General features: G+C 47.7%; 1 protein-coding gene across 1 annotated transcript in view; it reads left to right on the forward strand.

Annotated features, from left to right (window-relative positions):
• CTNNBL1 (catenin beta like 1) overlaps nucleotides 1-22143 on the forward strand; it is a 177095-nt gene extending 154952 nt beyond the window's left edge. The window contains exons 14-16 of the mRNA XM_003805015.5: nucleotides 9908-10045; nucleotides 10277-10349; nucleotides 21947-22143. Coding sequence (XP_003805063.1) covers nucleotides 9908-10045; nucleotides 10277-10349; nucleotides 21947-22035 — 300 coding nt within the window. The 3' untranslated portion in view covers nucleotides 22036-22143. The remainder of the gene's footprint in view (nucleotides 1-9907; nucleotides 10046-10276; nucleotides 10350-21946) is intronic.
• The last annotated feature ends 212 nt before the right edge of the window (nucleotides 22144-22355 follow it).

Raw genomic sequence — 22355 nt, forward strand, 5'->3', positions numbered from 1 at the left:
TCTCTCCCTCTAAACTAACTCTCAGTCTTCACAAATAGGGACTAATCTTACTTACTTTCTCCTTTTCTCCAGTAGGGTTGTCGTTTTCAGCCTTGTATTATTGCATCGCTATCACAGAAGTACTGATTCTCTCAAGACCAGAGTATAAGTTGTCAAAATTCAAGTGAGCAGTCTGGGTTTTTTTTTTAGCGGGGGATGTAAATTTAGAAATTGACTGAATTTAAGTAAATTTAGAATTTGCATCACACTTGTGATGGCGGCATCATGGTAATATGGAAGGAACATGAGTATGGCGTCATGCAAGCCCAAGGTTAAATCCCAGCTCTGCCGCACATGATCTTTGTTCCCTTGGGAAATGCCTTGCCCTGTGTGTGTGTGTCCGTTTTCATGATAGCTTTATTATAGGGTCATTTTGAAGATTAATGAGATTGTTTGTAAAAGCCTGCAACATGCGTATGTGCTGAGACAGAACTAACATGTAGCCAGTCATTTGTTTGTGGGCAAAGCTGTGGCCTGAGAGCCTTGGATTCTTACCAAAACTGCCATCAGTTAGCAGTGCATTTTTGAAAGAATTTTCTTTTACTGATTCTTCAGCCTCAGTTTCCCCAGCTAAAAGACTTGCAGTTTCTAGGATTCTTCTCTAATAGTCTGCCCTATTTTAGAAGCTTTTGGAGGAAGATTTGTTTTGCTGGTGTTGATGCTTCTCCCATCTCTAGTTACTTCCCTCTCCCGTGGTTCAAGTTTCTCCCCTTGCTTTGGAAGAAAGAAACTAGCATTTTCCAAATGGTGAGGCAATTCCCACCCATGACTGGAGACCCGAGTGGAGGCTTCAGGTTTCGGCTCTGAGTCATGTCCCGTGTTATTAAGGCAAGAGAGGTTCATGTTGGCTTCATAGCAGCCTCTTTTATGACTGTCTCCTTTTATCAGCAAGGGGCAGCTCACTGCCTGTCAGGGGCAGATTAGAAACGACATCCGCATGCTTATTTGGAGGGCTTGCGACTTGACTGCTGAAAGAGATGGAGGCATGTGCAAAGATGGTGATTTAGTAGTGCTCCCAAGGACAGATTAACATTTAAAGTGAGTATGTGGCTGGAAGAGGGGGAAATACACACACACAACCCTGCGGAAATGGCACCTTGGCGCTACACATACCACCTCCTTGTGTATCTTTGGAGATGAATCTGTTTATTTTAGCAGCCCCTAAACAGGCTTATGCTGCTGTGAATTGCAATCTGTTCTACTTAATGCACCATTCACTGAATTACCATCTAAGTTTTTATTCTAGCCCTCTCTTATGGAATGAACAAAACAAAACCTATCAGAGTATCTCTCTCTCTTTTTTTTTTTTTTTTTAGCTGTCTCAGATTGCATGTGGAATTTGCTGATGTAGCTATAGATTTTTGTTTCCCTTTTAAAAGTTTCTTGAATTTATAGGGAAACTATAGGCCAAGAAGCTAGGTGACCTTACATTTTAATGCTACTGGTTTGTGTTAGTCTCCAGATATGGCATAAAGAAAAATATCCCATCTATTTGTTTATATGCTAATACTATGAAAAGTCCATAAAACATAGACTTTTTCGTTTTTTGAACCATGAAAGTGAACACAGCCTTGGAGCCAAATTTGCGTGGGTTTCTGTCCTGTTTCTGTTCTGTTTCCTGTTCCCCGTGAGCTTTTTGGCCTTAGGAGAGATTCATCTCTTTAAGCCTCAGTTTCCCATTTGAAAAGTAGAAATAGTAATAGTTTTTACCTCTTGGAATTCTTGCGAGAAAAAATGAGAAATCCGTGAAAGTGCTTAGCACGGTGACTGGCGCTTAGTAAGGACTCGAGAAATTTCACTATTGTTAGGATTCGGTTTTTGCTGTCATCTCTTGCCAGCGTGAAAGAACTAATAGAGAAGGCCTGGGACTATGGAATCACATTCCACTCAAGTCTCCAACTGAAACCCAATGGTAGTCATTTGGTATCTGTCTCAATTTTTCCATCTGTGAAATCTGAAAATGGTATTTGTTGTACATACCCAACACAGGGCATGTACAGCAGGTAAGATTAATGCAGGTGCCCTGCTTTGCACAGTAAAAAATGCTGCATGAATGCTGAGTTGTCATTGCTTCACAAAGAAGGCAGTCACCTTCAGGCTCTTCAAAGGTGAGAGTTGAGTGAATTGATTTGTGGAAGACTCCCTTTAAATCTTAACTCTCCTGTCTTGTTCAGATACAGTCCAACGTACATATAGATTTTCACTCTGAAGTTTTGTAAAGTGAGAAATATTTACGACACTTAAGGAAATTACTGGATTCTTGGAACGTCCCTTAAATCTCTGTTCATCATATTCCCATTTGAAGCGTACGTGATTTGCATGCCCCTGTTGTCTTAAAATGGCCTAATGTCACAGCAGATCCAGGGGTTGTGTCTTTGTCACAGGGAAGATGAATTTATTGATGAAAGGATGAGCTAATCATCAGTGTTGGCCATCATGTCCTGTTGCGGTGGTGAAGTGTGTCTCCAGCTTGAGGCATTTCTCATAGCGGCTCCTCTCTCTGGGAACGCCATCAGCCAACATCCTGAATCCATCCACATACCCATATGCAGGTAGAAATCCGTTACAGCTGGCTAGACATGCCACAGATTATCAAAGCCAAAAGGACCTTCAAGAGCACCGGATCAGGGAAACAGGGGTGAGGCACACTGCCACCCTCCCCTCCTGCAGTCAGGGTGGGCATTGCTAGTGATTTCAGGGCTGTTTCCCACTGAGCTTTGCCTCGGCTTCACGACGGTTTTTTGTATCATACTCTGTACTCACTGCAGTGGGTTGAGTTGGCACTTGGGATGAACCCTGTTTGCCTTCCCTGATCTCGTGCAGGCTTCCTGTTTCCAAGCGAAGAAGCTGAGGCCAAGAAAAGTTAAATGACTCGCCTAAGGACACTAGTAAATTAGTGTTTGAGCTGGGATCTGATCCCATCTTCTTAGTACTCTTTCCACCTTGGCAGAGGAACTTATTTGTAGAATGTATAATATATATCATAGTTTAGAGGAGTTCCAGTATCTAATTTGAATGCTTCCTGCACTCACACAAGGTCTCTTGAGGGGGAAAGGAGGCAAGGGGAAGCTGGGTGCCATCTTTAGAATGGGATATTTGTAACCTGTTAGTTCAGTCCCCATGTGCTAAGGAGGTTGGGCTGCAGGTATGATCTCCACACGGGCCAGCTAACTTCCCTCTGTTCTTTGTCTAGCCATTTTTAAAACATGTCTTATTGGTCAGTGGGGCATAATTCAGTTTTTCCCTACCACTAGAGAAACAAGTCCACTTATATATCTTTAGTGCATAATGGTCAGAGTATTATAGATCAGACTCCTTCACTTCCTCCAGGACCTTTGATGAGGGAAGATATAAGGCAGGAAGAAGCTTGTGATGATAATTTTTTTCTAGAACTTTTACATTGCTTCTCCAGAGACTGAATCCTAGCCATCCGATCATGAGTGGAGTTGACAACAGCCATTTTGGAGTTTCAGGCACCCTTCGAAGTTCTTTCAGATGGCCAGCTCTACCTCATCACACACAGATAGCCAAGGAATCATCTCGAGTCCTTATCTGAAGATCAGCTTTCTATGTGGCATCTTGGGGACCCATAAAAGGAGTCAGAAGTGTATTAATCCATTTAGAAGTTGACACTGTCTGTATGGAGTAAGATGGGCAGAGAATAAAGGTGATGCCATCTTCTTTTTAAAACAGACCAAAACTTGAGAAGATAGAGGACTGCCCACACTTTCTCACTTTCTTGTTTTCCGTAATCATTCTGCTTATTTTATTTCCTTTTAAACACTGAGTACACATTTATATTTGGCTTCCCTGAATCCATTCAGCAGTAAATATTCCATGCCACAGAGTTGTAACAGGCTAGATAAGGTGCTGTTCTGACAACAGTCAACTTCACTGCATGCTGGTTTCTATGGCACTTCTAAAACTGTCAGGGCAGAAACTTCATCTTCAGAAGCCAATCTCTGTTTCATCTCTGTGCATGTTCAATGCAGCAATGATGATGCCTTTCTTGGAGATGAGCTATAGTCGTATCTCAGATCTACATTTGAAAATTTCACTTTCAAATCATGTGGCCATATGGCTAAAAGTAGAATGTCGCATTGAACATTGTCAGAGTCTTGAAGTTCTGAGGAAAGAGAAGAAAGTGGAGTTTGGCATTGCTCTCTTGAGTTTGTCCTTTCTAAATGACAATATAGAGAAACTAGAAGGTGCAGTGTGTACCTGCCTGGTTAAAAGAAGATCAGATGATGGAGAAAAGTATGAAAATGGAAAAAATCACCAGGGGTACTTCTGACCTAATTAGAGAAACTTAATTTTGCTAAGCTCCATTCTTGAGCCTCCCTATCACTCTAATATTTAATGTCTTCCTTTGTTCTCCAGACAGCTCCGAAATCTATACCCACACAAACATGGTAGCATGAAAAGAGCATGGACTAGGGTTTGAGTCCCAGTTCTGCCACCCACTAGCCTTGAGGAGCTTGTTCTGCCTGAGCCAGCTTCCTCATCTAAAATGGGGGTAAGAATCCCTGCCTCTCAATATTATTATTATTATTATTATTATTATTATTATTATTATTATTTGAGACAGAGTTTTGCTCTGTCCCCCAGGCTGAGTGCAGTGGCGTGATCTTGGCTCCCTGCAACTTCTGCCTCCAAGGTTCAAGTGATTCTCCTGCCTCAGCCTCCCAAGTACCTGGGGTTACAGGTGTGCACCACCACTCCTGGTTAATTTTTGTATTTTTAGTAGAAACAGGGTTTCGCCATGTTGGCCAGGCTACTGTCAAACTCCTGGCCTCAAGTGATTCGCCCACCTCAGCCTCCCAAAGTGCTAGGATTACACGTGTGAGCCACAGCGCCTGGCCCCTGCTTCTCAATATTTCTGAGAAGTAAAGGAGTTAATATACAGAAGGCCCTTGGCACTATCCTGACACATAGTAAATCCCCAGTAACACTAGCTGCTCCTCTCTGGTAGGTGGGTAATGATAGCAGTAGTTATTATCCAGACTGCCTCACGCAATGCCTAATATGTAGTAATCAATCAAAAATAATATGATCTACCGAAAGCTGTGATCTAATAAGCCAAAAAAAAAAAGCCTCCCCTTACCCCTTTCTAACGTTTCCATTAGTGATACTGATGTCTCACTGTTGTTCTCTCCGAGTTGACTTTTCTGTGCCTTTGTGCATGCTCTTATCTCCTCTGCTTGGAATGTCCTTTTCAGCCTGTCAAACTCCTTCAAAATCCAGCTCAGATGTTACATTTTCTTTAAGCACTCCTGACCCCACCCCCCAAATAGACTTAGTCCAGCCTTCTTCTGGGTTCCCACAGCACTCAGTACAGTTTGAAAGGTCCTTTATAATAGTCATTATTACATTTTTCAAAAATAATTTCATATTCATTAACCTCATTAGATTATAAGCACCTCGATTATGTAGACTGTTTTATCATTGCTGTCCCAGCACAGCACCTGGCACAGTTAGCTGTTCAAGACATCTCTGTTGAGTGGGTAAATGAATGAGTTCCACTCCAGGTTCCTGTGTTTGTGACCTCCAGGGGCCTCTTCTCTTCCCTTCCCCTTCTCATGTAGGCTGATGCCCTGGTCTTCCAGCTATGCACTCTACCTGCCTCTCGATGCTCTAAGCCGATGTGTTCATCATTTGGCTGTTTGCATATTCTGATTCATGACATTTTCCTGCACAGTGCTGGCTGACACTCTGTAGCCCATCATATCTGACTTCTCTGACCAGCCTGTATGCCTACCATCAGCTCGCCCTCCAAGGCACAGTCCTTCCCCGTTTCCTGATGTTTTCACTTCTGCCCCAGCCATGCAAATCTCAGCACACACAGCTCATTAAATAGCTTTGAACCTCTCCCTTCTTTTTTTTTCAATACTGTTTGGCAAATGCTTTCCAAGAGCCTACTAAGGGCTGGGCACAGCGCCTCACGCCTGTAATCCCAGCACTTTGGGAGGCCGAGGCGGTTAGATCACCTGAGGTCAGAGGTTGGAGACCAGCCTGGCCAACATGGTGAAACCACATCTCTACTAAAAATACAAAAATTAGCTGGGTGTGGTGGCAGGCACCTGTAATCTCAGCTACTTGGGAGGCTGAGGCAGGAGAGTCACTTGAACCCGGCACTCCAGCCTGGGTGACAAGAGCAAAACTCCTTCTCAAAAAAAAAAAAAAAAAGAGCCTACTAAGCAAAAAAATGCTGCACAAGGTGCTTCCTAGGGTACAAAGATGAGCACAGTACAGCTCTTCCTTTCAAGGAACGCACACAAGGAAGAGGCACAGCTCTGAATGGCTAGTTCAAGGCAGGCCGTGGGAGGTACCACAACAGAGATACAAATCCAGGGTGTAGGGGGTTGAAGGACTGAAAAATCGTATCTGCTCGGGGTTCTCAGGGAACATTTTGTGAGGCACATCACATTGTAGACTTTCAATATATGATGATAGAGACTAAGGAGTGGGCGGTACCAAGATGAGGAGCAAGGCGAGGAGACCAGGAAGGGAACGCAGGCCTGTCTGGGCTGGGCTGGGGTGAGGGGGAGTGAGCAGAGAGTATGGCCAACACAAGTCGTTTCTTGTAGGGCCCTCACACAACGCGAAGACCATACCTCTAAGGTGCTCCATTCTGCTGTCTCTGCCCATCACTCGCCCTGAAACCTTACCCAAAAGTCACTTCTTCCAGGACGTCTTTACATTTCACCCAACCCCAATCAGCACCTATCACTTACAATTTTTTTAACATGTGGGCACGCTATACTTACTTTCTGGCCATTTCCTAGAAAGAAGTTTGTGACTTCCACCGACCTCTTCAGTGGTTAAAACCAGGGCTTCCCTTACCTCCATTTTCCTTATTTTTCTGCCCTAATTCAGTGCTTAGGGTAGTGTTCTTGCCATTAGGCACTTAGTAGGGCCAGAGTTCTCAACACTGTACCAAGTTACTCATTTCCATATCAAAGATGAATCAGACACGATTCCTATCCCTGGGGAATCCGTTTTCTAGCAACTGGTAATTATGAGCAACTTAACCTCTGTGTGCTTTGGTTTGTAATTCATACAGTGGGATGAATAATCCCTTCTCTGCCCTTTTAAAATTTCATAGTAACTGCTGAACACTTCAGAGTTCTCGAGCAGGAAGTCATGATTATGAGCAAATGAGAAACTAAAGAGAACGTTCTATTTTTAAACTCGTTGGACATGAGTCCAGTGCTCCATGACTACCTCGTGAACATTAATGCTATTACCAGATTACCAATGAATTTGCTACTAAATGAAGCTAGGAATTAGTGTTAGTGATTTGCCAGGCAGTGCAGGGCCTAGCAGTCTGCAGGCCAAAGAGGGTTCAGGTTTTGTCAGGGGCGCATGCTGCATTTCACACATCCAACACCCCCCAGGCCAAAGCTCTGATAAGTCACAGGAGTCTCCTTTGTAACCCTAGACCTCTCAGACTTGCTGTCCTCATATCCAGTCCTCCCAAGTAGATTCACTCATTTCCACATCAAAGATAGAGGCCTCATAGGAGCTGAGATGAAAAGTAGCCTTGTGTTGCTACAGGCTGGCCCCCCGGGCAAATAAAGAAGTGCATTATCTGTGTCTAAATAGTCTCTGAAGGATTCTTGGTGGAGATTGATGACCATAGTGGTGAGTTCTTTGAATGTGGAAGAGTGGAAAGCAGGATCCCAAGGGCTTCCATCAGTGACAGGAGCCCAAGTTGTCAGAAGGAACGGTGGCCATAAAGCTACCAACAGAATTATGAAATGGATTGTTGCCATCAGAAGCATGTATTGAGCACCTGCCTTCTTAGGCCCATGGGCTAGTCACGCAGAACAAGTCCCCACACCGAGTTCTCACTCCTGAGAGCTCATAGCCCAAAACAGATGTCTGACTGGATGCAATCGTTCACACCTGTAATCCCATCACTTTGGGAGGCCAAGGCGGGAGGATCACTTGAACCTAGGAGCTCAAAGAACAGCTGAGGCAACATAGTGAGACCCTGTCTCTACACACACAAAAAAGTTTTAATTAGCTGAGTGTGGTGGCATGCACCTGTAGTCCTAGCTATTTGAGAGGCTAAGGTGGGAGGATCACTGGAGCCCAGAAAGTCGAGACTGCAATGAGCTGTCATTATGCCACTGCACTCCAGACTGGATGACAGTAAGACCCTGTCTCAAAGAAACAAAACAAAAAAACAGAGATGTCTTTTTTCCTCTCATTGTCTCATTGGCTGCATAGATGTGTACTGAGCTAGGGCCCTACCTTCACAGAGCTCACAGTCCACTCTCATGAAATAAAGGCTGCAGACAGAGATAGCTGGTGGGGACTGAAGTCAGTATGAAGATGATGGGGAGGAGAGGAAGTCATGTTGCAGAGTGGTTTGTCAAGGTGCTCTCAGCAATTTTAGAAAGGAGCAGTTGTTAGCCTTAAAATCAGGAAAGCCTTTGTTATGGACGTAGCTGAAAAATGATGTAAACTTGAACCATACCCCAGAATCCCAAGGAGGGAAAGCAGTAGGGCTCTGAGCTGTCTTGGCAGAAGTGTTCACAGTGCCCAGGATGAGGGGCGAGAGGATTGGGGTTGGGGGATGGTAAAGATGTTAAAAATTGATTGCACAACTCAATATATAAAAGCTGTTAGATTGTACACTTTCAGTGGATGAATTGTATAGTATGTGAATTATAGCTCAGTAAAGCTGGGTTTTTTGTTTTTGTTTTTGTTTTTTTAAAGGAATCTACTAGGGAGGACTGGATATGAGGACAGCAAGTCTGAGAGGTCTAGGGTTACAAAGGAGACTTCTGTGACTTAATTAGGGCTTTGGCCTGAGGAGTGTTGGACGTGTGAAATGCAGCATGCCCTCTGACAAAATACCTAAGCCAGAGGGCATATGTACACAAGTTGGGTGCCTGTGCCATTGGTTTCAGAGTTGTGGAGAAAGGGGACCTTTCTCCCCTGTGTTTAACCTGATTTGGAAGGCAGATTTAAGTATACAGATGCTCCTCGGCTTACGATAACATTGCATCCTGATAAACCCACCATAAATTGAAAATATCATGAGTTGAAAATGCGTGGCTGCCAGGCGTGGTGTCTCACACCTGTAATCCTAGCACTTTGGGAGGCCAAGGTCAGGAGTTCAAGACCAGCCTGGCCAACATGGAGAAATCTCGTCTCTACTAAAAATACAAAAATTAGCTGGGCGTGGTGGCACGTGCCTGTAATCCCAGCTACTCAGGAGGCTGAGGCAGGAGAATCGCATGAACCAGGGAGGCGGAGGTTGCAGTGTGCCGAGATCGTGCCTTTGCACTCCAGCCTGGGGGACAAGAGCAAAACTCCATCTCAAAAAAAAAAAAGAAAAGAAAATGCTTGACTGACTGGGACCTGAGGCTCGTTGCCACTACCAGCCTTGCAGGAGAAGTACAGTTTCTACTGCATGCCTGTCACTCTTACCTCATCATAAAGTCGATCCATGGTAGGTCAGGGGCCAACTGTATCTTACAGAGAGATTATTTATGGAGGCCCAAACCAAAGAGTGAAAAATGAGTGGAAGCAGATAAATAGCTTGGATTTGTGTCCCTTCAGCTTGTTTTTTTTTAGCTTTTTTTATATGTGGATGAGATCATATTGGCCCTGATTCGTCAGATAGGAAAAAATAGGCTTTAAGCTTGCCTCCTGGGGCCTCTATAGTCCATTAAGAACGAAGAACATGAAAGGTACTTTAAAGGGAGATGTAGACAAATCAAAAAGATGAGGTGGTTTTCCTTTGCTGTTGTTATAGTTGCTATTGTTGTGTGTATTATGGCCAGACTAGGAGTCCATTCTTTCCTCCCATTCACTGTCCAGCTTTTATTCCTAAACGTTCATTTGTTTCTAGGACATGGTCCGGCGAGGAGAGATCATCGACAATGACACCGAGGAGGAGTTCTACCTCCGGCGCCTGGATGCGGGGCTCTTTGTTCTCCAGCACATCTGCTACATCATGGCCGAGATCTGCAATGCCAATGTCCCCCAGGTAGGAGGGTCTTCCCCTGGATGGGCTTATCCATCCCTGCCTCCTTCCTCGCCAGCTGCTTAGGTGGACTCTCAGGGAAAGAAGGGGGTCACGCTCTCCTTTAATTCCTTTACTCTACATCAGCCTTTTGTTTCAGGGATGGGGTGAAGTAAATCATTTCAAGGTGATACATTCTGGTGTGTCAGGACAGATGGTTGTCTTTCTTTCTCTCCCCATTTTTTCCCTTATTAGATTCGCCAGAGGGTTCACCAGATCCTAAACATGCGAGGAAGCTCCATCAAAATTGTCAGGCATATCATCAAGGGTGAGTTGGATGCTACTCATGTCTGGGGCTCCAGAGGATTAGATGATGCTTACTTTCTGAGCCTCTGTCAGTATCCCTGGTATTTGATGTGGAGCGTTTTCTGCACTGAAAGCTTAAGTTGTTGTCCATTTCACTGTGTGTCCAGGTCGTCTTTGTCAGAATACTGAAGACTAGCCTCGTTGTTCTCTGCCTCTTACCCTCCAGTTCCAGAGCTTACACCCATAAACAAGAGGCACAAAGGCTTGAAACAGTTGTTAAAATTTTTTTAAAAAGCAAAACAAAAAATTCAATTCCAAACTACACATAGTGGAAGGAAGTTGCTTTCTTAGGGAAAAAAAGCAAGGAAATGACAAGAAATATAAACGTCCTTTCTTATCCACAGTTTTGCTTTCAGTTACACACAGTCAACTGTCCAGAAATAGATGAGTACACTACAATAGGATATTTTGAGAGCGGCCACATTCATATAACTTTTTTATAGTATATTGTTATAATTGTTCTGTTTTATTTAGTTATTGTTGTTAATCTTGTACTGTGCCTAATTTATAAATTAACCTTTATCATAGTTGTGTAGTTATCATAGGTGTGTATCTATAGGGAAAAACATAGTGTACATAGGTTTCAGTACTGTGTGCAGTTTCAGGCATCCATCGGGGGTCTTGGAACATCTGTCGGGATGCAGGGGACTACTGTAACTGGAATTCTGTAGTGAATTGAAGCAATGTGCAGTGGTGGAGAGTATGCCTGCCTTCTGGGCCTAGCTCTGCCTCCTCTAGCTGCGAGCCTGTCACAGCTAGGAGAAATTTTGCAAAGGTTACAGGAGGTACTACAGCATCCAGTCTGTACCTGGCACACAGCGGGTGCTCAGTCAGTGTGGGTTTCCCTCCTCCTCACCCACCCCATGGAGTTCCCCAAATGCTGCTGGATCTTTGACTGGACCTGACTCAGCTGGAGAGGCCTCCAGTCGGTGAGCAAGCCCCCAGTCACAAGGCGGGGCCCCTGTTCTGAGCTCTGAATGCAGCCTCACCGTCAGCCACCTAGGCACTAACTGGAGAGCGCTGGCTGGTACGTGTGGCAGTGGAGGCCCATGTGGGAATTTCCAGTACTGACGATGCTGGAGTTCAGGGAGTGTCCAGATGGACTGGGTAACTGCAGACAAATCAGTGTTCACCTCGGGCCCTCATTCTGCCCATTTCTAAGATGAAGGACTAGGCTAGATTTACTCAGAGAGCTTACCTTTCAGTTGCTTTTAGCTCCCATTCCAGGTGGCAGATGAAATGTGAGGATAAACATAGTCTACACAGTGAAGTGAAGCACGGTTAAGAGCGTGGGCTCTAGGGTCAGAGGCTTGTGGATCCAAATCTTGGCTCTGTTGTTTACTCTGTTACCTCAAGCAAGATACCAGTTGCTCTGTGACCTCCTAGAAAGGGCAAGGGGATTGAATGAGGTGACACAAGTTAACAGTGAACGTTAGTGTGAGTGTTACAAAATACCAGGAAGATCATTGTCATTATTATTTTAAGTGAGGCGTGGCCAAAATCCTGTGGGAAGCCTTGTGAGAGAGGTGGCATTGAGCTGGTCTGAGAGGCTAGGACAGAGACAGTCCAGAAAGAAACAGCAGTGTGAGTGAAGGCATAGGGGCTGGAAATCTCATGTCTGCTCAGCCCTCCCCATCAGGGAATGGTAAATCCATTGCACCCATTTTGTAGATGGAGAGTATGAGGCATTGGAATCTGTTGTTTTCTCCTCAGAGAAAAAGAGAGTAAAGGGGTCTGATGGACACACTTAGCCCCACTCATGCCTTCCGGGGTGACACCCTGGGGGCTTCTTCTCATTCTCAGTGTCAGATTCGCGTGAATTACTGCTCAGAGCCTCATTTCGCCTCCTCCCTAAGGTGTAGCTGTGGTGATTTGCAACTCCAGCCTTTAAATGGCATTTACTTCTAATGCCCACATGTTCAATTAGAACTTCTTATTACCCTCAGCTCTACTATCTTGCATTGAGCCTTCTCCCTGCACCTCCATCCTTGTAATCAAAACAGTGATCTTCCAAGAAAGGAAAAGTATTTTTAATGGGTGCTGACATGTAGTAGTAGTAGTAGTTGGATGTTTTTCTTTCTCAAACCCTGCCACACACACCCTAAGTGATTCACAGTTTTCCATTGTTGTGAGCCCTAGCCTCTGTCTCCCTTGGATCCTGGTTTATTTCCCTAGTGCCTTTTAAGGTGCTGACCCCATACTGGATACTGAGTGGATGATTGTTGAGTGAGTGCCTGGGCAAGCGAGCAGGTGAGCGAACCGGTGAAGGGTCTGCACAGACGCCATCTTCATTCCCACCCCTCTGTTTTTCTCCCCCGCTGCTTTCTGCCCACCCTCACCTCCCCCACCTCCATGCAGACCCTCGCAGCCATACTTCCAGGCCTGGGCTCAGCCCTTCATTTCTCTCCCCGTCACCCTTCATAGCCAGCTCCTTAGTCCATCCCACCTCTTCTGTCTCTGAACTCAACCTTGAATCCATCCACTTCTCTGCATCCATTATTCCCATGGTAGCACCCTTTTTCTTTCCATCCGAGCCCTTATCACAACCTATGATTGTTTTTATTTATGTGTTTGTTTACTCCTTTTGTCTGTCTCATACATTAAAATATAAGCTCCATGACGGACTTTGTCTGCCTTGTTCACTGTGTCTCCTCAGCACCCAGAGCAATGCCAAGCAAATAATGGGAACCAGTAACAATTTCAGACATTGCGGAATGAAACCCTACCCTTGTATGAATTTAACGTGGCAAACATTGACTGTGACTCTCCTCGGGACTAGCTGGGCACAGTGCTAAGTGCTGTGCTATGGAGGTGTCACACGGCAGCTGCCCTCATGGAGTTTACAGCCTTCCAGGGACATAGAGTATAAATGATTGACCATAATCCAAGCCCAGTGAAATGCACGCTCCAGGAACTACTCAGCTGGCCCTGCTCAGTGCCAGGCTCTGTGTCCAGTCCTAGAGATACTAAAGGAATAAGCGAGATCCCTATCCTTGAGGCGTTCACAGTCTAGGGGGAGAGGCTCAAAACTAATTAGAACGTGCTAAGCACCCGTCAAGTTGTGAACAGTGTGCTGAGGGAGGGAGTGGCACGGAGGCAGTTATGTAAGCAGGGAGGGAGCCACTTCTCCTCCTCAGGACTAGGACTGGTACCCAAACCAGGCAGAGGGAGCAGAGGCCTGGAGGAAGACAGGGCAGGATGCAGTGGCCTTGGGGAGGACTATAGCCCCTTCAAGGGAGGCCAAGAAGAGGTGCAGGAGGCTGTAGTGTTGGGTGGGGTGTGGCTGGGCAGGGCTCCTGAGTTCTCCTAGGCGCACAGTGAGTTTGGGGTACAAGGGGTGACTGCATCCCTTGATTGGCCAGCAGACAGCGGGCATTCTCATTAGTGCCCCGGGAATCGTTTGGGAAATTTGAGGTCATCAGTGTGGAGGTGATATTTAGAGCCTGGGAATTGAACACCATTGCTCAGGTTGAAGAGGCCCCAAACATCACGCTGGCAATTAAAAGAGTTCTCTCTAGATGGAACGTTGTCATAAAGAGTTCTCAGCCCTCCCGCTGGTGTGCCCCTGTCCTGCCTCACCCACGGCAGGGGAAGCCAGTCTGCAGCAAGGTGTGGAGCCTGTGCAGTGTGGCCTGCCTCTGGGAGCACCCCCTGAACAGGGTGCTGCAAGGACCCTGAGGAGCCCTCACTTGGGTGGAGAGGGTGGTGCTGAGGTTGACAAGGTTGAGACTCCCATGGAGGTGGAAGGGGTGGGAGGCTGGGCTCTTCTGGGACCCCAGTCCAAAAAGCCCATCTGGTTCTCCTTTTCATACCACCCCCCCCCCCCACCCTTCCTTCAATCAAAAGCCCAAGAAAACAAAGCCTCATAAAGAAAACCAGCTCATCAGTCTGTCCTCTTTGATTTTAATTTTGTTTTTCAGTTTGGGTTGCTTCCTTTTTTTCTTTAACATACTAATTAGATGCAAGCTTTTTTCTTTGATTTTATGGCCTACATATTTCCTAAGTTTTGCTGGCAGGATGACAGCTGATGTATCCCTTGAGGTCTCAGGAAAACGCTGATGAGGCAAGCCCAGCGGGGGACTTTTCCCGTTATTTTTCAGCCCCCACTCTCACAATTTTCTCCCTCCTCTGTTGGGGGTGCCAAGAGCGCAGGGAATAATTGATGGCTCATTACAGCCCCTGTCTCTGCACACTGCTTACTCAGTGCTCCCGACGTCCAGCCTTCCCCAGAACCAGCAGCAGCTCTGGCCTGAGGACTGTGGGCCCTCCTAGGGAACCGTGGTCTGAGGACTGAGATGCCCACAAAGAGAAGGGCAGATGGGGCCGTGTGCTCCATGAGAACAGCAGCAGACTTACTGCCATTTATTTCTGTGGTGCTCGGCACCCTGACTGGCAGAGAGGAGGAGTCAGTTACTGCTGACTGGGCTGCGTGCTGAGGTGGTGCTGTAGGCTTCTTTGTTCTATTCCAGAAATCCAGGACCACGGTAGGTAGAGTAGTCACTTACCGAGCTCCTACCTCCTCTGGGTCAGGCCTTTGGGGTACAGTGTCATTACCTCTGGTCCTCACAACAGGCCTAGAAAGTGGGGTAACAAGGAAACTGAGACTCACTGAGCTTAGTGGGGGTACCTGGGTCTCTGGTGATGTAAACTGGATCCAGACTCAGAAGGAGCTATGCACAGCGGTAAGGAATGTGCCAACTGCTGATTGGCCCATATGCTCCTATGGGCTTTTAGGAGAGAAGAAAAATGCAGGGCACTCACCTTTAGAGAGCACCAATTTGACATCACAGGGTGCTAGGCAGGCTTCTAAGATAAGTGAGACACTCAGGAGACCCTGTCCCCAACAGGCATACGTCTCTCACAAGTGAGGTGACTGACCATAGCGCAAAGCAGAATGGAGCCAGTGCTGGGATGCAGAGGTACAAGGGGAATGAAGACGGCACAGTTAACTCACAGTTAATCCGGCTGGACATGAAAAGGAGCCCAAAGATCCAGGGAAGCTGTACGGAAGGCATGGCTTCTTTTTTATTTTTTATTATTGTAGTAATAATTTATCGTTTTGACCATTACTACCATCACTACCATCTATCCACAGGCCTTTTCTTCATCTTGCAAAACTGGAATTGCCCGTTCCTCCCTCCCCCCAGCCCCTGGCAGCCACCATTCTGCATTCTGTCTCTGTGGCTGCCTGCATGGGAAGGGTTTCCGTAGGCAGCTATGCATGGGCATTGTTGAGCAGTCATCACCTTGGCTGTGGCGTAGGAGCTGTGACCCGAGAATGCTTCGAAATACAAATATTTGTGCCAAGGGTTGCAGTGGAAGCCACTGGCCAGTCTTGTCGATGTTTTAGTCTCCTGGTGAAAGTTATTGGAGGACCACACAGATGCCCGGGAGCAGCCACGGCTACTGCACAGCGGCTGGTTTGCAGAGAAAATCTTAGAGGATTACTGACTCAAAACTGTCTCACTGCTGGGCAAAAAGAATGAGCCAGAAACTTAAATGCTTTTAGAATTTGGCCCATGGCCCTTTGATTTGCGAGTATTCTTTATGGTTTAAAATCTCCTCCTAGTAGCTCATAAACATGTATTTCCATATTGATTTGGGGCTCTTGGTAACCCAATTTGTCTGTGTGATTTTAAAGCTGCAGAGGCTGATAGGATTTATCTTTGGATGACATGTTGGCGTGTGTGTGGCTTGCACCTGGTCATGGATACGGTGTCCCACAGGGTATTTGGAGGCAGGAAAGGATCATGGAGAGAGGCCTGTATGTTAGCCCTGTAGCCAGCGGCCTTGACAAGGCTCAGAGGCATCTTAAGGACACCTCAAGAGCTTTTCAGCAAAGATGTCACATTTGCCTTAGGATTGCTGCCCCCAGGCCTCACACCCAGTTCACCCAAGAGGGCTCTCGGGAAGCGCTGCCCGGGGTAGTGTGGTGGTGGTATGCAGGGGTCGGGGGGGACCACTCTTGGAGAACCAACTGTGCTAAGACCATGGAGCCTGCAGTGAGTTGCCCAGGTTCACAAGCCAGCTCTGTCGCTTTCTAGTGTCTGACCTCAGGCAGCTCTTCCCCTCTCCAAGCCATAGCTCCTGCATCTGTAAGATGGGGAGAACCTGTCTCAGAAGGCTGCTGTGAGAAGGAGGTGAAGTGCTGTATGTACAGTGCTCGCATGGTGGCTGGCACCTAGAAGAAAGTTCCTGTTACATGTTAGCTGTCTTTATTGTTATAATTAGTGTCCAAGCTCACCCAGGAACAGAGATGCTCAGACTAACATAAATTCTGGATCTCCATGTAACTCTGGGCAAGTTAGTGGGTAACATATTTAAGTCTTAGTTTCCTCCCCTGTAAAAAACACAAACAAAAAAACACCTAAAATAAATATTGCCTCTCTCAGGAAGCCTCCAAAGTTAAAATTCAGTTGGGTGCCTGGGACCAAGTTACATACTCAGTAAATGGAAGTTCCTTCCTTCCTTGACCTAATCCTTTCGCCTGGAGTTAGCAGCAGCTTGGACTGAGATGCCACCAGGAAAAGCAGGGACCAGCACACAGGCTCGACTTCCCCGGGGCCTTGTGGGGGTGGGTGGGTGTCAGTGGGTGCTTTTCCAACCGTGTAAAACACCCATGGGACTCTGAGAACATGACCATTGGCATTGTAAGCAAGAGCAAGGGTCTTTCTCTGTAAGTGGGTTTCATTTGAATGGCATCCCTGATGAAATGAGAACCTACTGCCTAGCAAAATATTCTACTTCTGGAGAAGCGCAACTTTCAGCCTTCCAAGTTCATTGTTGTTGTCAAGGAATCTCTGTTAGACCTGAAGGATTTTCCTTTCTCAGTTTCTATTTTGTGGTTATATGTACATCTTCAAGGGTTTTCAATGTGAAAATATTGGGCATTCCTCCTCTCTCCTCCCTCTTCCTCCTGCATTTTTAAAAAGGTGAACATGTAAGGCTTAAGGTTCATGGATCTGAACCAGGCTTGTGAATACTCGTCCAGGTCTCCGCCCTGGAAGACGACTTTTCCCCATCCACCAGCCCCAGTGCCCCCTCCCTCTCCCTCTCAACATAAACAGAACAGCTTGTATTCCATGTCTGAATAGTAAACCTGCTGTCTAAAGTTTGCTTTAATATTTATGCGTTCAGCACTGCTGCCTGTTTCTGAGTTCCATCAAAGCCTTTATTATAAGAGCATTTGAAAATGTGGGGGAAGTAGAGAAAGGAGTTGACGTGTATGCCGTCTTTCTCACTCTCCACTGACTTAGCCTCTTCCCTCTCTCCCCTCATCCTTTTCTCCCTCTTCCCTCATCCTGCAGTCTCTTTTCCTCTTACATACACATGCACACACGCACACACGCACACACACATGCAGCAGAGAGAACGCCTTCCCAAGACCTCTGGGAGGACTCTGTTCAATATTTATAAACTGCTGCAGCAGCTGTAATAACCAGAGGTAGCTGGCGCCACCAAGATTTTCTCTAAATAGGACTCTGCCATAGAAACAAAGAATGAGCAAGGGCAAAGGGTGAGGGTGAAGTGCCTGAGGGTGCAGCTTCCCCGGACAGTGGATGAGCACTAGGCCAGTGGATGAGTACTAGGCCGGGTCGTCGGACCTGGTTCTGGGCCTGGCTCCGTGGCCGGCTCGCTGTGGGACCCTGGCCATCCACGTGCCCCCTCAGGGCTGCAATAAATTTCTGAGAACCCTTCCAACTCTGATATTTGGTAACTTGGCATAAGAGAGGGTGACCCCAGCCACACCCACATCTGTCCTGGCCACCAAGGCCCCTGTACCATAAGACATTCCTGTTTTGGAATGCTCACAGAGCAGAGTTTTTTTTCCCAAAGACCAGGGGCCAGGCGGGGTAGCCTGTTGCTTAGGTAACAGGATGCTGCTGTGAGGACCGGCCCCCTCCCAGTGGTTTTTTAGGGGCCTTTTTTTTTTTTACTATCCACACATTTCAAGGTTTGAATTCTGGCTCCTCTACATCCTAGACTTGGGCGGGTTGCTTCAGTTCTCTGATAGCCTCTGTTTCCCCCTGGGTAAGTAGGGATGGTGTTCTTTACCTTGTGAGATTGATGCAAAGGTTACATGTGAGACAACCTAGAAAATGCAGGCACATAGCAGTGCACAGCACATGTTAGTTCCACTCTGCTCTGTATGGGACAGGCCCTCTTCCAGGGGACACTAAGCCATTCACTGCCTGTGGGCCAGTTGGATATCCCCTTTCCAGAGAATGGGTGATGTGACTGTTTGCTTCTTAGCACTGTTGGAGTGACACAGGAGACTTGTGCATAGGATGGGTGCTCTGTGTATCGTCGGCATGTGTAAGCGAGGCCTCGGCACAGGTGATTCGGCAAAGGGATTGATGCAGGTATGGGTTCCCTCTGCTTCGTACATCCCTAGAAAGAACTCAGGGAAGCCGGCTTTACTGTTGGAAAATCACTGCCCCACAGCATCGGACTGTTTCTCCACTTCCCTCCCTCCTGGGTCTGAGAAGACATTAGGAGAGCAAAGTGTTAGCTCAATCCATTAAGACTCCTGCTTCCAGACCATGCCTCCGGGGATATTAGATGCCATAATGGTCATTTCTCTCTCTCCTGGGGCAGCAACTATATCATTCACATGTGAGTAAGAGATACCACTTACACACAGCCCCAGAGCCTTCTGCCGAAGCTCAGTTCCTGTCTCCATCACCCCGGCCCTCTCTCTAAGGGGCCTTAATAGGAGGCATCACAACCACTTGCTGTTGGAGGTGATGGATGGGCCTAACAGAAGAGGATTTCTGGGGGTAGACACACAGCTGGCACATGCCTGAATCCCACATCCCATTTTCTGGCACACGTCCAAAGTAATAAAGAGGAACAGGGCAAAATAAAGAGGTAGCAGGAGCAAAATTACTTCCCCAGCATTGGCAGGGGTGGGGCTGACAGGGGAGGGGTGAGAGGTCACATGCTTTGTTTTGTCTCCCCAGTCTTTGTCTGGTTTGGATCAGCAGATGTTCTATTATGCAAAAGCCTCTTACTAGAGAGTTCTCTCCATTTTCTTTCTCAAGCCAGGCCCCAGTAAGGGACCAGGGGGCAGAAGTGCAGGCAGCCATCCTAGTCACCCCCTGCAGGAGATCCTTCAGCACGACACTCTGCTGGGGGGCCCTCGGCCAGGCTTAGCTGGGAGGAAGGCGAAAGCCCCTGCCTTCATGCAGCTCTCCGTCTAGGGAGAGAGGGGCTGGGTGGAGGATGGTCTAGCAGTCAGGCCCACATGTGCTGGAGGCAGTGGCCTGGGGCCGGGCATGGGAGTGAGAGGTGACCAGGCAGGCTTTCACAGAGAAGACATCTCAGGAGGGGACCCGGAGGGGGTGTGGGACTTCCCCAGTGCCATTACTGGCCTGAGCAAAGGAGGCTCAGGGAGGGAACTAATGTTCCCTGGACGTTTGTTATTTGAACATTTTCAGAGGGGACCACCCAAGGGCACAGTTGTGAGTCAGAGCTAGGATTTGATCGCCTTTTCCTCTCTGGCTGTGGGCAGGGGACAGTCAGAGGGCAGTGAGGGGTTGGACCACCCCATCCTCCCCCTTCCCTCCCACCAGATCCCCTACACTTGCTCTAGGAGCCACCGCAGGAAGTCCAGAGTCACCAAATCACCCCTTGCCATCTCCTAAAAAAAAAAAAAACCAGGGTGACCATGTTATTTTGGGGGCCGAGGACACTAAAAAAAAAGAAATGGCGTCTTAAGGATCACTGCGCTAGGACAACAGGGGAGACAAGAACACAAGCCTGCCCACCATGACACTCTCTGATGGCATCCTCTGCCGATCTGTTGCCAGAACTGTGCCCAGAGCCTCACCCTCCTCAGGAATACTTCCTTTCTCTTCCTGGTCTCACTGAAACCTGGCGCTCCCACACCCCTCCTGCCACTGGAGACATGGGAGGGGTCTTCCATGCTCCAGTACTTCTAGACTATTCTCTCTCCCTCCCTTCCCCGAATACACCCAGCTGTCGAAGTTTGTGTCGGGGGACTGCACCCCCCGACAGCCCCTCCCTGTTGTTGGCACCAGCACCTGTGCCCCCAGTCCTTGTGGGGATTCTGGGCTCACTGTCAGCCTCCCCAATGCTCTTGTCATATTTCTTGGTGATTGCAACGTCCATATCTCTTTCTCACACCCCATTTCCGGTCTATCTGTAAATCCTATTGGAGCCACCCTCAGAAAACATCAAGAAGCTGAAGACGTCACCTCACCTCCACCGCTACCTGCCCAATCCAGGCCACTGTCACGTCGCATCTCCTTTCCCTGCCTTTGCTTCCCCCATGGTGTCCCCCACACAGCATTGAGAGGGATCTGGCAAAAGTCAAATCACGTCATTCCTTTCTGCTCAGGACCCACCGCACAGAGAGGCCACAGCCCTTACCGTGGTGCACAGACCCACACCATCTGGGTATGGCCCCCTCCCGTGGCTCCAGACTGTGGCCACGCTGACCTCTTCGCTGACCCTCAGATAAACCAAAGAAGTGCCTCCCCTTAGATCCTCTGCCCTGGCTGCCCTGCCACTCGCTTCCAGACCTTTCCACACTCATCTCCTTCTGATCTTTAAGCAGATACTCCCTGCTGACAGCCACCTGTGTATTTTGTTCACTTTTTGGTTTGTGACCCTCACTAGAAAGTAGGCTCCACACAAGCAGAAACTTGCATCTGTTTCTATCACTGCTTTATTCCCATTCCCAAAAAAAGGTTCTCAAACTGGAGCATACATCAGCATCACCTGGAGACTCAGTAAAACCCAGATCACTGGGCCCCACCTGTTTCCTGTTAAGTGGGTCTAGGGTGGTCCCAAGAATTTGTGTTTCTAGTAAGTTTCCATGCAGTGCTGCTGCTGCTGCTGCTGCTCGGGTCCACACTCAGAACCACTCGCCCAGAGCAGTGCCTGCCCAGCTGGTGTCTGTCTTAGTCTGTTCGTGCTGCTGTAACAAAATCCCTGAGACTGGGTAATTTATGAAGAACAGAAATGTACTTCCTCACAATTCTGGAGGCGGGGGGTCCAAGAGCACTGCACCAACCTTTGATGTCTGCTGAGGGCCGTCCTGTTGCATCCTCACATTGCAGAAGGGGGAAGGGCAAAGGGTCTTGAGAGTTCCCTGGAGTCCTTTTGCAAGGGTCTAATCCCCCTAGATTAGACCTAATCTAGACCTAATCTAATCTTATAATTAGATGGTAAGAACCTAATCACCCCATAAAGTCCTTCGCTGCGTTGAGGATGAGGTTTCAGCATGAGTTTTGGAGGGGTCACAAACATTCAGACCTTAGTAGCATCCATGCCGTGTGTGTTGAGTGAATAAATACATGAGGGCGGAAGTGAAGGGTGTGGCTAGGAGGGGAATCCAAGCATGGAAAGGTAAGTTGGGACCTTTCCACTGAGGCCTCAAAGGCAAGACCCCAAGGAATTTGGCTACAGTGGGGGCATTAGGGCGACTTGCACCTCTGTGGGAGCTGGGGTTCTGGGAAAGGTATGAAGCGATGCAGCCACGGTGGACGCCATGCCTGGGATCCACTCCTGACTCTATCTTTGTCCCCCTAGAGTATGCAGAGAACATCGGGGACGGCCGGAGCCCGGAGTTCCGGGAGAACGAGCAAAAGCGCATCCTGGGCTTGCTGGAGAACTTCTAGAGGCACCTTGGCCCTGCGCATCGTGGACTCAGCTTCCCTCCCAGCATCAGTTTCTACACAACTCTGTGTGGCTTTTGGACAAATTAAAGCTAGTTTTGGTACCCCCGGGCCAGTTTTCTTTGTAGTTAAGCTTCGCCTGCTGACCCTCCCTGCCCCCCTCCCCACAGCAGCTACTTCAGGACTCCCCCAGGGAAGGCACGTGGGCAGCCTCACTCCACCTGCAAGAAAGCTGAGGCTCAGAGGGTGTAGCAGTGACAACTTCGCCACTGTGGCTACGCAGGTGGTGCTGCTGTGAGGCTGGACTGGGGACCCACCTAGAG

Source organism: Pan paniscus, chromosome 21 (assembly GCF_029289425.2).
Source record: "Pan paniscus chromosome 21, NHGRI_mPanPan1-v2.0_pri, whole genome shotgun sequence".
NCBI classification, from domain to species: Eukaryota; Metazoa; Chordata; class Mammalia; order Primates; family Hominidae; genus Pan; species Pan paniscus.